General features: G+C 44.8%; 1 protein-coding gene across 1 annotated transcript; it reads right to left on the bottom strand.

Moving 5' to 3' along the window:
- Positions 1 to 4,801: 4,801 nt before the first annotated feature.
- On the bottom strand, positions 4,802 to 13,052 carry FGF23 (fibroblast growth factor 23). The gene is made up of 3 exons (XM_053387730.1): positions 12,052 to 13,052; positions 8,026 to 8,129; positions 4,802 to 5,781 (listed from the first exon to the last, which is right to left on the bottom strand). The coding sequence occupies exons 1-3, from the start codon at positions 12,272 to 12,274 to the stop codon at positions 5,383 to 5,385; spliced, it is 726 nt and encodes a 241-aa protein (XP_053243705.1). The 5' UTR covers positions 12,275 to 13,052; the 3' UTR covers positions 4,802 to 5,382.
- Between the last annotated feature and the right edge of the window lie 510 nt (positions 13,053 to 13,562).

Raw genomic sequence — 13,562 nt, 5'->3', positions numbered from 1 at the left:
ATTTTTGATTAAATTGTGACCCCGGGGCTTAGGGATTTTTTCAATAACATCTTTTTCTGCCGGTTAAGTTGTCGAGGGCTGATATCTTCTCCGGTGATAAAAAGCCTTCTGTTTCGACCGCTAAACGTCTGAGGAGAGCATTTGCAACCCTTTGGCACCATTTTGGAGTGAATGGCCGAAAGTCGGATTTTTGATGAAATTGTGACCGAGTTCGGATTTCTTTTCCTGTGATAAAAAGCCTTCTGTTTCGAGCGCCAGACCTCTCAGGGGAGCAATTGCAATCATTTGCCACCATTTTTGAGTGAATGACCGAAAGTCAGATTTTTGATGAAAATGTGACCCCGCAGCTTAGGGATATTTCAAGAAAATCTTTTTCTGCCGCTTAAGTTGCCGAGGGCTGATTTCTTTTCCTGTGATAAAAAGCCTTCTGTTTCGACCGCCAAACCTATCAGGTGAGCAACTGCAACCATTTGGCACCATTTTTGAGTGAAATGCCGAAAGTCAGATTTTTGATGAAATTGTGACCCCGGGGCTTAGGGATTTTGTTAAAAAAAAAATTTCTGCCTGTTAAGTTGTCGAGGGCTGATTTCTTGTCCGGTGATAAAAAGCCTTCTGTTTCGACCGCCAAACCTCTCAGGGGAGCATTTGCAACCGTTTGGCACCATTTTTGAGTTAATGGGCGAAAGTCAGATTTTTTATGAAATTGTCACCCCGGGGCTTAGGGATTTTCTCAAAAAAATCTTTTTCTTCTGGTTAGGTTGTCGAGGGCTGATTTCTTTTCCTGTGATAAAAAGCCTTCTGTTTCGACCGCCAAACCTTTCAGGGGAGGAATTGCAAACGTTTGGCACCATTTTTGAGTGAATGGCCGAAAGTCAGATTTTTGATGAAATTGTGACCCCGGGGCTTAGGGTTTTTTTCAAAAAAATCCTTTTCTGCTGGTTAAGTTGTCGAGGGCTGATTTCTTGTCCTGTGATAAAAAGCCTTCTGTTTCGACTGCCAAACCTTTCAGGGGAGCATTTGCAACCGTTTGGCACCATTTTTTAGTGAAATGCCGAAAATCAGATTTTTGATGAAATTGTGACCCCGGGGCTTAGGGATTTTTTCAAAAAAAATAATTCAGCAGCTTAAGTTATCGAGGGCTGATTTCTTTTCCTATGATAAAGAGCCTTCTGTTTCGACCGCCAAACCTCTCAGGGGAGCATTTGCAACCGATTGGCACCATTTTTGAGTGAATTGCCGAAAGTCAGATTTCTGATGAAATTGTGACCCCGGAGCTTAGGGATTTTTTGAAAAAAATCTTTTTCTGCCGGTTAAGTTGTTGAGGGCTGATTTCTTTTCCTGTGATAAAAAGCCTTCTGTTTCAACCGCCAAACGTCTCAGGGGAGCATTTGCAACCGTTTGGCACCATTTTTGAGTGAATTGCCAAAAGTCAGATTTTTGATGAAATTGTGACCCCGGGGCTTAGCGATTTTTTTAAAAAAAAAATTTCTAGCGGTTAACTTGTCGAGGGCTGATTTCTTTTCCTGTGATAAAAAGCCTTCTGTTTCAACCGCCAAACCTTTCATGGGAGCATTTGCAACCGTTTGGCACCATTTTTGAGTGAATTGCCAAAAGTCAGATTTGTCATGAAATTGTGACCGCGCCCTAATATAAATTAGTCAACTACATTTTGTATAAATTCATTCGTAATACTGTCGTATTTATCCAGGCAGTCTATGTTTGTAAGCAGTCCGTTCACTAGTTGCAAGTGTTACCATATTATCAATCCACCGATTAAAGCAGATCATCTCTTTACTCTTCCAGTTTATCAATATCAGCCTCTCAGGCTCTGGTTGAGGCCAGCCTAACTTCTCTGTGGCCTGGGACCTTCAGGATGTTTTTATTTGCAGACCGTAAGTTCCTCCATGGGACATACCAGGAGAGACGGTCCCGTAGATACGAGGGTCCTAGGCCGTATAGGGCTTTAAAGGTTAAAACCAGCACCTTAAACCTGATCCTGTACTCCACCGGGAGCCAGTGCACCACTAAGATACCACTTTACGTACCCATGATGTACTTTCAATGCTTTAAACGTATGGTGTGACCTTGACCCCAGGACCTCTCAGTTATTTAATTCTCGTGGTCCAGTTGGATGCCCTGGCTAAGAGCTTAGGAATCATTACATTGGATAGGCTTGGAAAGGGGCATTTTTAAATCACAGGAGAGAAAAACAAACAAACAAGGCATGATTTATTTCTCAGAGAGTTTATTTGCATTTTCATTACAAATTGGAAATGGTGGGTATACATAATCATTATAAATATTAATAAATACTCTTAAATGCGGTAAAGAATTCAAATAAATAAATAAATAAATAGAACAACATAAAATGCATTAAACCACATTTTCCCTATTAGCTAGGAAACATCCAGGGGCTTTTTTCTTTCAACAATTCCCTTGTTTCTTGAGATTAGGGATATCCAACTATGGAGAAAGCCATTTTACATTTTCCAGTGATGTAAGAGTCCTGTAGTTTTAATAGTGTGGGAAATAATCATTCATAACAGGGAGAGCATACATTGAAACAAACCTCTTCTTTATACCATCTTAATAGTGCTAGGCAAGGGAGCCAGTCCTGTGGCTTGGTTAATTGACAGCATAATATCAATGTTTCTTTAGAACTGAGCATTGGGGCCACAATCACACATACTTCTGTGGGAGTAAATTTCAATGATTACAGTGGGACCTACTTCTGAGTAAATATGACCATGATTGTCTGGCACCCTTATCCTAAGAACAGGTCAGCAAAATTGTCTCATTATTAATAAGGTCTTGTATCTTGAAGAGTTCAGTGCAAACAAAAAGCCATTCTGAAAAGCACTATAGGTTATTATAGTGTGCTAATAGAAGGGGAAGAAATGGAGGCAGTGAGAGATTTTACTTTCTTGGGCTCCATGATCACTGCAGATGGTGACAGCAGCCACAAAATTAAAAGACACCTGCTTCTTGGGAGAAAAGCAATGACAAATCTAGACAGCATCTTAAAAAGTAGAGACATCACCTTGCCAACAAAGGTCCGTATAGTTAAAGCCATGGTTTTCCCAGTAGTGATGTATGGAAGTGAGAGCTGGACCATAAAGAAGGCTGATTGCCAAAGAATTGATGCTTTTGAATTATGGTGCTGGAGGAGACTCTTGAGAGTCCCATGGACTGCAAGAAGATCAAACCTATCCATTCTGAAGGAAATCAGCCCTGAGTGCTCACTGGAAGGACAGATCGTGAAGCTGAGGCTCCAATACTTTGGCCACCTCATGAGAAGAGATGACTCCCTGGAAAAGACCCTGATGCTGGGAAAGATGGAGGGCACAGGGAGAAGGGGACAACAGAGGACGATATGGCTGGACAGTGTTCTCGAAGCTACCAGCATGAGTTTGACCAAACTGCGGGAGGCAGTGGAAGACAGAAGTGCCTGGCGTGCTCTGGTCCATGGGGTCACGAAGAGTCGGACACGACTAAACGACTAAACAACAACAACAACAAAGGAAAAATGTGAAATCTCTCCAGCGTATTGTAGGTTTATTTTCCTACTTGCACTTTCAAGAGATTTGAAGAAAGGAAGAAAATCGGCTTGAAGTCTTGAAGCACCCCATGGGAGCTGCTGGGGCAGCTTTTGCAGAGGTGAACAAAATGTGTACATCAAATGTGGAGGATCTGGGTTTTTTTCACTTACATAAACGGTGGCATCCAATTAAGTCATACTCAGGAGTCTGCCCACAGAAATCTGTGGACTTGAGTAAAGTCTACAGATTTCAGTGTTTGTGCTTCGAGTATGACAGTTGGCTATAAGTCAAAGAGCAAGCGGTATGTTAACAGATTTTAAAAGGTGGATGAGCATTCAAACATGTAATTTTTAACTTGCAGTCTGAAGTGATACTGTCTCCACTAAGAGCTCTGGCATATAATTCTGCTGATCCTGTAGCTTGGCTTGTTTCTTAGAGCTCAGCAGGATTATGTAAGTTGAAGGAAATATGTTCCATTGTGGTAGTATTAATAACTTGCCCTCTCTTCACCCTACACCAGAAATTCAGAGCTTGAAAGGCTACAAAAACATTAGGGCTGAAACAAATGTATTTGCTTTGTATCTCTGCCCCCTTCCCATACACATGCCAAGTATTATTAAAACCCCAGACAGATGTTTATTTCTATTTTCCTCATACACGGCTTATATGGCTTATATACGGTATTCACCCACAGCTTCAGTCAAGAAAAATTTGGTCCTTGCAAACAGAACCGGGCAGTCAATTTGCTACGTTTCCTGGTTCCGATTCATCTGTAGCTGAAGTTGCTCCAAGTTTTGCTCTGTTTCAGAGTATAATGGTTTAGTAGCCAATCTGTCACGCTTACACTGCTTCATTTCATGTGGGAATATTCAAATAATCCCTTAAATTATGGCAATGATTTGCGCAGGAGAGAAGCATATTCATATTTGTTATACTGTATTCTGCTCTTAATCAAGGGACGCAGGTGGCGCTGTGGGTTAAACCACAGAGCCTAGGACTTGCCGATCAGAAGGTCGGCAGTTCAAATCCCCGCGACAGGGTGAGCTCCCATTGCTCGGTCCCTGCTCCTGCCAACCTAGCAGTTCGAAAGCATGTCAAAGTTCAAGTAGATAAATAGGTACCACTCCGGCGGGAAGGTAAACAGCGTTTCTGTGCGCTGCTCTGGTTCACCAGAAGTGGCTTAGTCATGCTGGCCAAATGACCCGGAAGCTGTACGCCGGCTTCCTCGGCCAATAAAGCGAGATGAGCGCCGCAACCGGTCACGACTGGACCTAATGGTCAGGGGTGCCTTTACCTTTTACCTATTCTGCTCTTAATAAGTGATGGTTAAACACAGTGCACAATTGGTAGTAAAAGTTGCAGCATAGTAGAGGAGAGAAGTAAGGGAGGAAAACAAGTGATGTATTTTACACAGGATCAGACCATTGGTCCATCTTACCCCATGCTATATCTATCTACCTGTCAGGCAACAACTCTTGGGGATACTGGACATTACAAAATTATCCCTTCTGTGAGTTATGGCTGCTTCCAAGACAAGTTCTCAGCATGAAACTGCCTTATATTGTCAGACTATGGGTTATTCTGATTCGGTACTGTTTAGCCTCAAGTTGCCATATTTCAAAATGTAAAACCCCAAAAGTTGCCGAGGTTGTTTTTTTTATAGACAAAAACGCCTAAACATTCCAGAATTTAAAAAAATATATAAATTATTTCTTAAACCCTTATTCTAAACTGATACTGTGAACTGTATCAGAGTCCTAAAGCATTTTTTCAAATACTTTAAAATAATTGTTCAGATTATGTCCTCGCCAGGACAGAAAACAGGTTACTGTTACAGATTGGCTCAGGTTTTGATATCAGTCCTAGGGCTTGAAAACCACCTGCTGAACGTTGCACCGTTGGGGTCTCCGTTTTCGGCATGTGAATCATCTACATCATGATACGTGGATGATTGTGCCTTTGGGTTGTCGGAGAGGTTTCCGGCTGATAGGATACTGCCACAGGGATCGGCACTCGCATTTCTCGTATGTCTGCTAGGTTTTGGTGTGTTGAATTGGACTAAAGGGATTTCGTTCCTTCTGGCCAAAAATTGGGAGTACGGTGGTGGATTCATACCGGGGAATAGAGGTTGCTTAGCTTTTCCTAGGCTGACGAGATAGTTGTACTTGGGAGACTGGTAGACATCATAGCCATTTTCCAGGGTCCAGTGTCTGAAAGTGCAGTCCTCATAACTGAAGAAGTGCTGAAGTAAGAAACAAGAACCACAATCAGAACAGTATTAAAATTCGAGTGGAAAATGCTCATCAAAATTCTCTGCTACAGATGTTGAATGGTGTCCGGGTTCTTACCACGTATTTCGTATGTCTAAATGTCTTTACGATACTTGATTTCAACATTTTCTATTTTAGTATTTTTAATGCATGTGCAATGGAATTAGCATTGGCAGTATTTTATAGAAAACGGTGTTACTGTTTGACAGATTACAGCTTGCGAGATGTTTGGTACCTTCCAAAACATTCACATCTAAAACATTTGATCTCATGAGTTATTAGTCTTTCCCATTGCATAGTCAATGGTTCTTTGTTTTTACTGGTTTTTTTCTCCATAACCCTTCTACCTTTACCGAAAATAACACAAAATAAAAAATAAATCCAGATTCTGCACAGAAAAATACCACGTTCAAAACAAATAATATTGGGGGGGGGGAATCAGAAATCCAAGGAAGCAGAAAAGTGATGAAATCCTCTTTTTAAAAGTGTGATAACTAAGCTTTATCAAATGGTTATATGTCCCGTGATAAGGTAAAAAATGTAAAGGGACCCCTGCCCATTAGGTCCAGTCGTGGCTGACTCTGGGGTTGCAACACTCATCTCACTTTATTGGCCAAGGGAGTTAGCGTACAGCTTCTGGGTCATGTGGCCAGCATGACTAAGCCGCTTCTGGCAAACGCTGTTTACCTTCCTGCCGGAGAGGTACCTATTTATCTACTTGCACTTTGACGTGCTTTCAAACTGCTAGGTTGGCAGGAGCAGGGACCGAGCAATGGGAGCTCACCCCGTCGTGGGGATTCGAACCGCCAACCTTCTGATCGGCAAGTCCTAGGCTCTGTGGTTTAACCCACAGCACCACCCCCGTGATAAGGTACCATTTAATAAATGGAGACCCTCACTTTTTTGCAGTGAATAAAGATATAAGGCAGGGGTGAGGAACCTCCAATTCATAGGCCAAATGTGGCTTGGCAGGGGTACCACTTTGGCCCATAGAACTATTCCTTGCAAACAGTGCCCCACTGCCCTGGCATCTTCTTGCTGGTGTAGTGGGGGTGGGCCTTGCTCCAGGAGCACGGAGTGGTTTGCATTTAAACCACTGCTAAAATGGAAAGGAAAAGCTCCTTTTTAGCAGCAGTTTCAATAAAACATCGACTGGTGGACTATGCCACCCAGTGGTCAATTATCCGATGTCATTATGTCATAAGGTGATGGACAGATGGATTGCCGACTCTGGGGTTGTGGCGCTCATTTTGCTTTGTTGGCCGAGGGAGCCAGCGTACAGCTTCTGGGTCGTGGCCAGCATGACTGAGCCGTTGGTCTGCAGGGGAAGAGACAAATAATGATGCGCCCCCTCTTGCCTGCCGCAAAGCTTCTCCATCCCTGATATAAAGCAGCATACTTTGATCTGAAATACTTGTTGAGGAACATGCAGACTGGCAGTTGTTTGAGTGATTGCCAAGATTGTGTGCATATTTGTGGGTGGAAGGAGAGTTCACATCTTCCAGGTTTGGCGGGTGGCACTGTGGGTTAAACCACAGAGCCTAGGACTTGCTGATCACAAGGTCGGTGGTTCGAACCCGCAACGGGGTGAGCTCCAGTGGTTCAGTCCCAGCTCCTGCCAACCTAGCAGTTCGAAAGCACATCAAAGTGCAAGTAGATAAACAGGTACCGCTCCGGCGGGAAGGTAAATGGCATTTCCGCGCGCTGCTCTGGTTCACCAGAAGCGGCTTAGTCCTGCTGGCCACATGACCCGGAAGCTGTACGCCGGCTCCCTCGGCCAATAAGCGAGATGAGTGTCGCAACCCCATAGTCAGTCACGACTGGACCTAATGGTCAGGGGTCCCTTTACCTTTACCTATTTTTAGGTTAACAGTCTCACAGTTATGTAAAGCCCTGGGTTTCACAATATCAAACCGAAGAGGGCAAATTGTGCAGCCCTCTGTGTTGCCTGTAGCACAGGTGTGGCATGCCCGTGGTGTTGTGCAGGCAGAAAGAAATGTGGGACATCCTTCATAAATCATTGTGTCTCGTAAGAACTGCAGGGGCCTGAAGGAAAACGATATCCCAGGCATAAGCGAAAGGGTGAAGGACAATGGTTTCCTTAGAAGTGCAGCAGAACTGGCTTATTGCATCTCCAAGTTATAGAATCACACTTTGGCTGTTGTGGCACGTGGCACCACTTGAAAGATTCCAGAAAAATTCATATGAGAACTCACCGATCCAAAGATATTGCCATTAATATCCATACAGAGGAAGCGCCCAGTTTTTACGCCACTTATCACCACATGGCCTGCACCTTCAGATTTGATCATCAGGGCACCTGAAATTTAAATGGTTGAACATTAGGAGATAATTTAATGCCGTAAACCAAAGATGACCATCTGGTGGCCATAGGGCAAGATCCAGTCCCAAAGGATTAAGAGTAATCTGGCTAACCCTTCCATTTTTTAGTTGAGGTATGGCACAAAAGCTTGCCCACAATTTTAATCGGAACAGGAAAGTTCTAAGAAAATATAGTGTATTCTGTCATGCTATCACTTCATTTCGAATTTGGTTTACAATAAGTAGAGACATCACCTTGCCAACAGAGGTCCGTATAGTCAAAGCTATGGTTTTCCCAGTAGTGCTGTATGGAAGTGAGAGCTGGACCATAAAGAAGGCTGATCGCCGAAGAATTGATGCTTTTGAATTCTGGTGCTGGAGGAGACTCTTGAGAGTCCCATGGACGGCAAGAAGATCAAACGTATCCATTCTTAAGGAAATCAGCCCTGAGTGCTCACTGGAAGGACAGATCGTGAAGCTGAGGCTCCAATACTTTGGCCACCTCATGAGAAGAGAAGACTCCTTGGAAAAGACCCTGATGTTGGGAAAGATGGAGGGCACAAGGAGAAGGGGACGACAGAGGACGAGATGGTTGGACAGTGTTCTTGAAGCTACCAGCATGAGTTTGACCAAACTGTGGGAGGCAGTGGAAGACAGGAGTGCCTGGTGTGCTCTCGTCCATGGGGTCACAAAGAGTCGGACACGACTAAACAACAACAACAACAACAATGTATGCTAATACTTATATGTAATGCTATACTTCTGTACATGTGCCATATGAGGAGCTGGCCAATGGGCAAACCAACTCTGTGTTACAAAGATGTCTGCAAACGTGAGATTAAGGCTGGCAGCATTAACCCTGCCATGTGGGAATCCCTTGCAGATGGCCGCAGTGCCTGGAGATGGGCAGTCAGGTCATGCTTCCACAGCAGAGGAGAAATGACCACTGGGAAGAGCGCAGAGAGAATAAGCGCCATGGTGCATCTGCGGCAGCACAGCCAGGCACCTTCCTCTGCCCCGGCTGCAACAAAACATGTCTCGCCTACATCCCATCTCTACAGCCACAGCAGGCACTACTGTAACCCGCCAACAGTTTGACCTCACTCCCAAAGGAACACTCCTCCATTGTCCCCTGAGACAGATGGATGCCAACCAGTCAACTTGGTTATGGAGTCGGAGCACTCAGTATGTACCCCCTAATCAGCATCCAGCTCTAGTCTGAAGAACAGAACAGCCCCCAAGGCTACAGGACAGCAATGTGGAGCTTCCCTTTTTGCTAGACCCCGTAGAAAAGCAAAGAATCAATCATTTATTTGTATGCCGCCTTTCCAAAGTTCAAACCATGCTCAAGACGGCTTACAACACACACAAAATTACGTAACTATAAATGTAACAGAAGTAAAAGGTAAAGGTACCCCTGCCCGCACGGGCCATTCGTGACCGACTCTAGGGTTGTGCGCTCATCTCACTTAAGAGGCCGGGAGCCGGTGCCGTCCGAAGACACTTCCAGGTCACGTGGCCAGCGTGACGAAGCTGCACTGGTGAGCCAGCACCAGTGCCGCACATGGAAACGCCGTTTACCTTCCCGCTATAAAGCGGTACCTATTTATCTACTTGCACTTAGGGGTGCTTTCGAACTGCTAGGTGGGCAGGAGCAGAGACCGAACGACGGGAGCTCACCCCGTCGCATACGATCGGCAAGTCCTAGGCACTGAGGTTTTACCCACAGCGCCAATAACAGAAGTAGTCATGAACAAAACATTGAGTACACAACCGAATTGAAAATTGTTCACATACTGGTAAATCGTAAGATCCAAAATAAAGATATAAAAAATTAACATCAACAACTCCCACCCCCAACAAAACCCCTAAACAATACCTCTGCCCCAATCTGTGTATGTGTGTATGCAAGATTTGGTTGCCCCTGCCTGTTTGAAATGGTAAAGCTATTCTTCAAGAACTCCTCCCTAGATTTGGAAAATCTAAGTAACTACTGGCCAGTTTGCCAATATCCCCTTCTTGGGCAAAGTTTCTGAGCAGGTGGTTGTGGACCTGATCCAGATGTCTTGCAGGAAACTGGTCTTCTAGATCCATTTCAATTGGGGTTTGGGTCTGGCTTTGGCACAGAAACTGCTTTGGTCACCTTGTATGAGAACCTCTGTCTGGAGAGACATGGGAAACGTGTCCTTGTTAATTCTCAGCCTCTCAGTGGCTTTTGACACCATTGACCATGGTATCTTTCTGGACCGATTGTTTGAGCTTATTACACCAATCCTGGCCCGACTGCACTGGCTACCAATTATAGAATCATAGAATCATAGAGTTGGAAGAGACCACAAGGGCCATCGAGTCCAACCCCCTGCCAAGCAGGAAACACCATCAGAGCACTCCTGACATATGGTTGTCAAGCCTCTGCTTAAAGACCTCCAAAGAAGGAGACTCCACCACACTCCTTGGCGGCAAATTCCACTGTCGAACAGCTCTTACTGTCAGGAAGTTCTTGCTAATGTTTAGGTGGAATCTTCTTTCTTGTAGTTTGGATCCATTGCTCCGTGTCCACTTCTCTGGAGCAGCAGAAAACAACCTTTCTCCCTCCTCTATGTGACATCCTTTTATATATTTGAACATGGCTATCATATCACCCCTTAAGTTTCCGGATTAGTTTCTGGGCCCAATTCAAAGTGCTGGTTTTGAGCTATAAAGCCATAAATAGCTCAGAACCGCAATACCCAAGCCTCTCGTGATATGAACCGGCCCAGACCCTGCAGTCATCCCTTGGGTCTTTTCTTTGTGTGCCTCCTCCTGACAAAACCAGGCCTAAACCCCAGTTGAAATGGATCTAGAAAACCAATTTCCTCCAAGGCCCCTGGTCTGGAGGCAACACGAGAACAGCTCTTTTCTATAGTGGGTCCCCGCTTGTGGAACGAATATTTCCACTTACAAAATATAGGTTCTAATTTCCCCTAAAATTTGGAAAATGTAGACGTGCCCAGGAAACGCTCCCTGTCCTCTATGCAAAGCTGTGCTTCGATTTCTCTGCAGTGAAAGGAATGAATATATCCGATTCTGTATATATTTGAAATTTAAGGCACGATGCAGTTGATGTTTATTTTTTGACTGAATCGTGCTTTTAATTAGAGCTCAGTTTCTGGTTTTTCTTAACGGAAACAAACCATGGGCACGTTCTCTTTCTAATAAGTCTGCCACTTTTACAGATATTGAAATATTAAATCTCCATATTAAACATTAGGACTAGAGAGCAGCCCTGGGCTTCATTCATGTTTCTCCACCTAAAATGGGATTAATAGTGGACTGGGTAATGCAGCTGTCACAATCATACTTCTAGGAAGCCACTAACAGCAAATGAAGGCAGCCCATTTTCCCTTGTTTATTCCCAGCATTCTTCCTTTGGAGGGACAGGATGGAGGGGAATGTCGTTTTAGGTCACATTTTTATTGCAAACCTCTGTAATTCACACCTTACCTAACTATATGAAAACTCAAAGAAATCTGCCCTTCACAATCCGCACTCCTCCAAACTTTGCCACACAGTTCTCCAAGCAAATAACGTGCACGGAAATGCTTATGTTGCCATCGATTTATTTCGTAAAGTTTATATGCCTTTTGATTGTAAAAGAAACAAAGATCAAAACCCCAAAGCAGTTCACAAAACGTTAGGGGCTTAGTTTCTGTAAGAATGCATAGATGAAATGAAAATAACATACAGAAATGAATCGTAAATTGCTTGGGGAAATGTGTGGATGGGGAGAAACGCGGATTAAAATGCTGACAAATATTCACGAGGACTTTTTTTTAAAAAGGCAAACAACGTAGTAATGCGGTGAACTGAATTTACTATTGGAAAAATGACAAACTGAGAGAAACATCTCCCCCTCTCCTCAGCCTTTCAGTGGTACTTACTGTAAACGGTTTGGTGAGGACTTCCATCCACATGGCCATTGGAGTTGATTTGCAGGTGGAAGCTATTTCTTGCTGTGGACGTGTACAGGTGCAAGAGTCTGTCTGTGTTTCCCCAGTTCTGGTTGAGTAGCGGCGAGGCATTGGGAAAAGCAGGAGCTGTCTTCCAGCCACAGGCGGCCAGCAGGACGAACCTCAGGAAGCTGCAGCGAGTGACCGGGCACATGGCTCTGCTTTCTTAGTGGCTGAAACCTGAAACTCGATCCGTTAATCTGTTCCTCCCTTTGCCTATGTCTCCCTCTCCTTTAGAGTGAATCCTCAGATAGGCTCCCTACAATTTTTGCAGCAGCTTTATAAAGGGCAGCCGGGTGACACGGGATCCCTTTTGTTTTGTAATAGCAATATTTTGGGAGTGTCCTGAGACCTCAACAAATCCAGGCAGGGGCAAAAAAGGAATGCACGTAGGTTTCTTAGGGGAGGTTACGCCGCTTCCAAAGTAAGCTTTTGGGCACTAATGACATGTTCAAATGTTATCTGGAAAAAGCCTCTGACATCACAATGCTTCCGACTGGTCGGATCAACCCATTCCTTTGTAAGGGAAGGATATTTTCATTTCTCCCCACCTTTCCGTGCAGCTGATTCTGTAAATATGTGGTGTCAGACACAAAATCTGAATATCTTGTTAGACCCTTTTGGACTCCCCGCTATGGCCCAAGGCGGGACGTGGGTGGCGCTGTGGGTTAAACCACAGAGCCTAGGACTTGCCGATCAGAAGGTCGGCGGTTCGAATCCCCGCGACGGGGTGAGCTCCCGTTGGTTGGTCCCTGCTCCTGCCAACCTAGCAGTTCGAAAGCACGTCAAAGTGCAAGTAGATAAATAGGTACCACTCCGGCGGGAAGGTAAACGGCGTTTCCGTGCATTGCTCTGGTTCGCCAGAAGCAGCTTAGTCATGCTGGCCACATGACCCGGAAGCTGTATGCCAGCTCCCTCGGCCAATAAAGCGAGATGAGCGCCACAACCCCAGAATCGGCCACGACTGGACAGGGGTCCCTTTACCTTTATGGCCCAAGGCACTTCCAGCAAACCATCATTTGAACCATTTATGAGCTAGGAAGCTGATGTCCTCAAAGGGGCTTGACATACGGACTTTGGCCTCTCCTCCCTATATCCTCTAAATCAGAGTTGAGTGGGCTACCCAACCCACCTCCCCACTGCTGGTGGGTTCACGGTGGTCCCCTCAGTCTCCCCCTTGCTCTGGAGCAGAAACAGGCACCAGATCAACATGCTTAACAGCAATTCCCAGAGCCAATCAGTTGGGCAGCTGAGAAGGGGATATTACACAGTGTGATTGCTGAGATTCTACTGCTTTCCTACCTGTGAGATGTCTGTGTGTATCCAAGCATGTGCAACTTCTCACTCACCATCCACTACCAAGTAGGGCTCTTGGTGCCTACAAGATTTCCCACTCCTGCCCCTGTGGGTGTCTAGACTCTGATGAGATGGAAATGAGATGA

The sequence above is a fragment of the Podarcis raffonei genome, chromosome 5 (assembly GCF_027172205.1).
Source record: "Podarcis raffonei isolate rPodRaf1 chromosome 5, rPodRaf1.pri, whole genome shotgun sequence".
NCBI lineage: Eukaryota > Metazoa > Chordata > Lepidosauria > Squamata > Lacertidae > Podarcis > Podarcis raffonei.
The sequence above is the reverse complement of the archived record's forward strand: the minus strand, read 5'-3'. Positions and strand labels throughout refer to the sequence as shown.

Bases quoted from the DNA above. Each gene is read 5' to 3' on its own strand.
- FGF23 (XM_053387730.1), bottom strand. From the start codon at position 12,274: ATGTGCCCGGTCACTCGCTGCAGCTTCCTGAGGTTCGTCCTGCTGGCC. The intron at 8,130-12,051 runs GTAAGTACCACT...TTTAAATTTCAG, and splicing joins TCCTCACCAAACCGTTTACA to GTGCCCTGATGATCAAATCT. The intron at 5,782-8,025 runs GTGAGTTCTCAT...TTCTTACTTCAG, and splicing joins ATGGCAATATCTTTGGATCG to CACTTCTTCAGTTATGAGGA.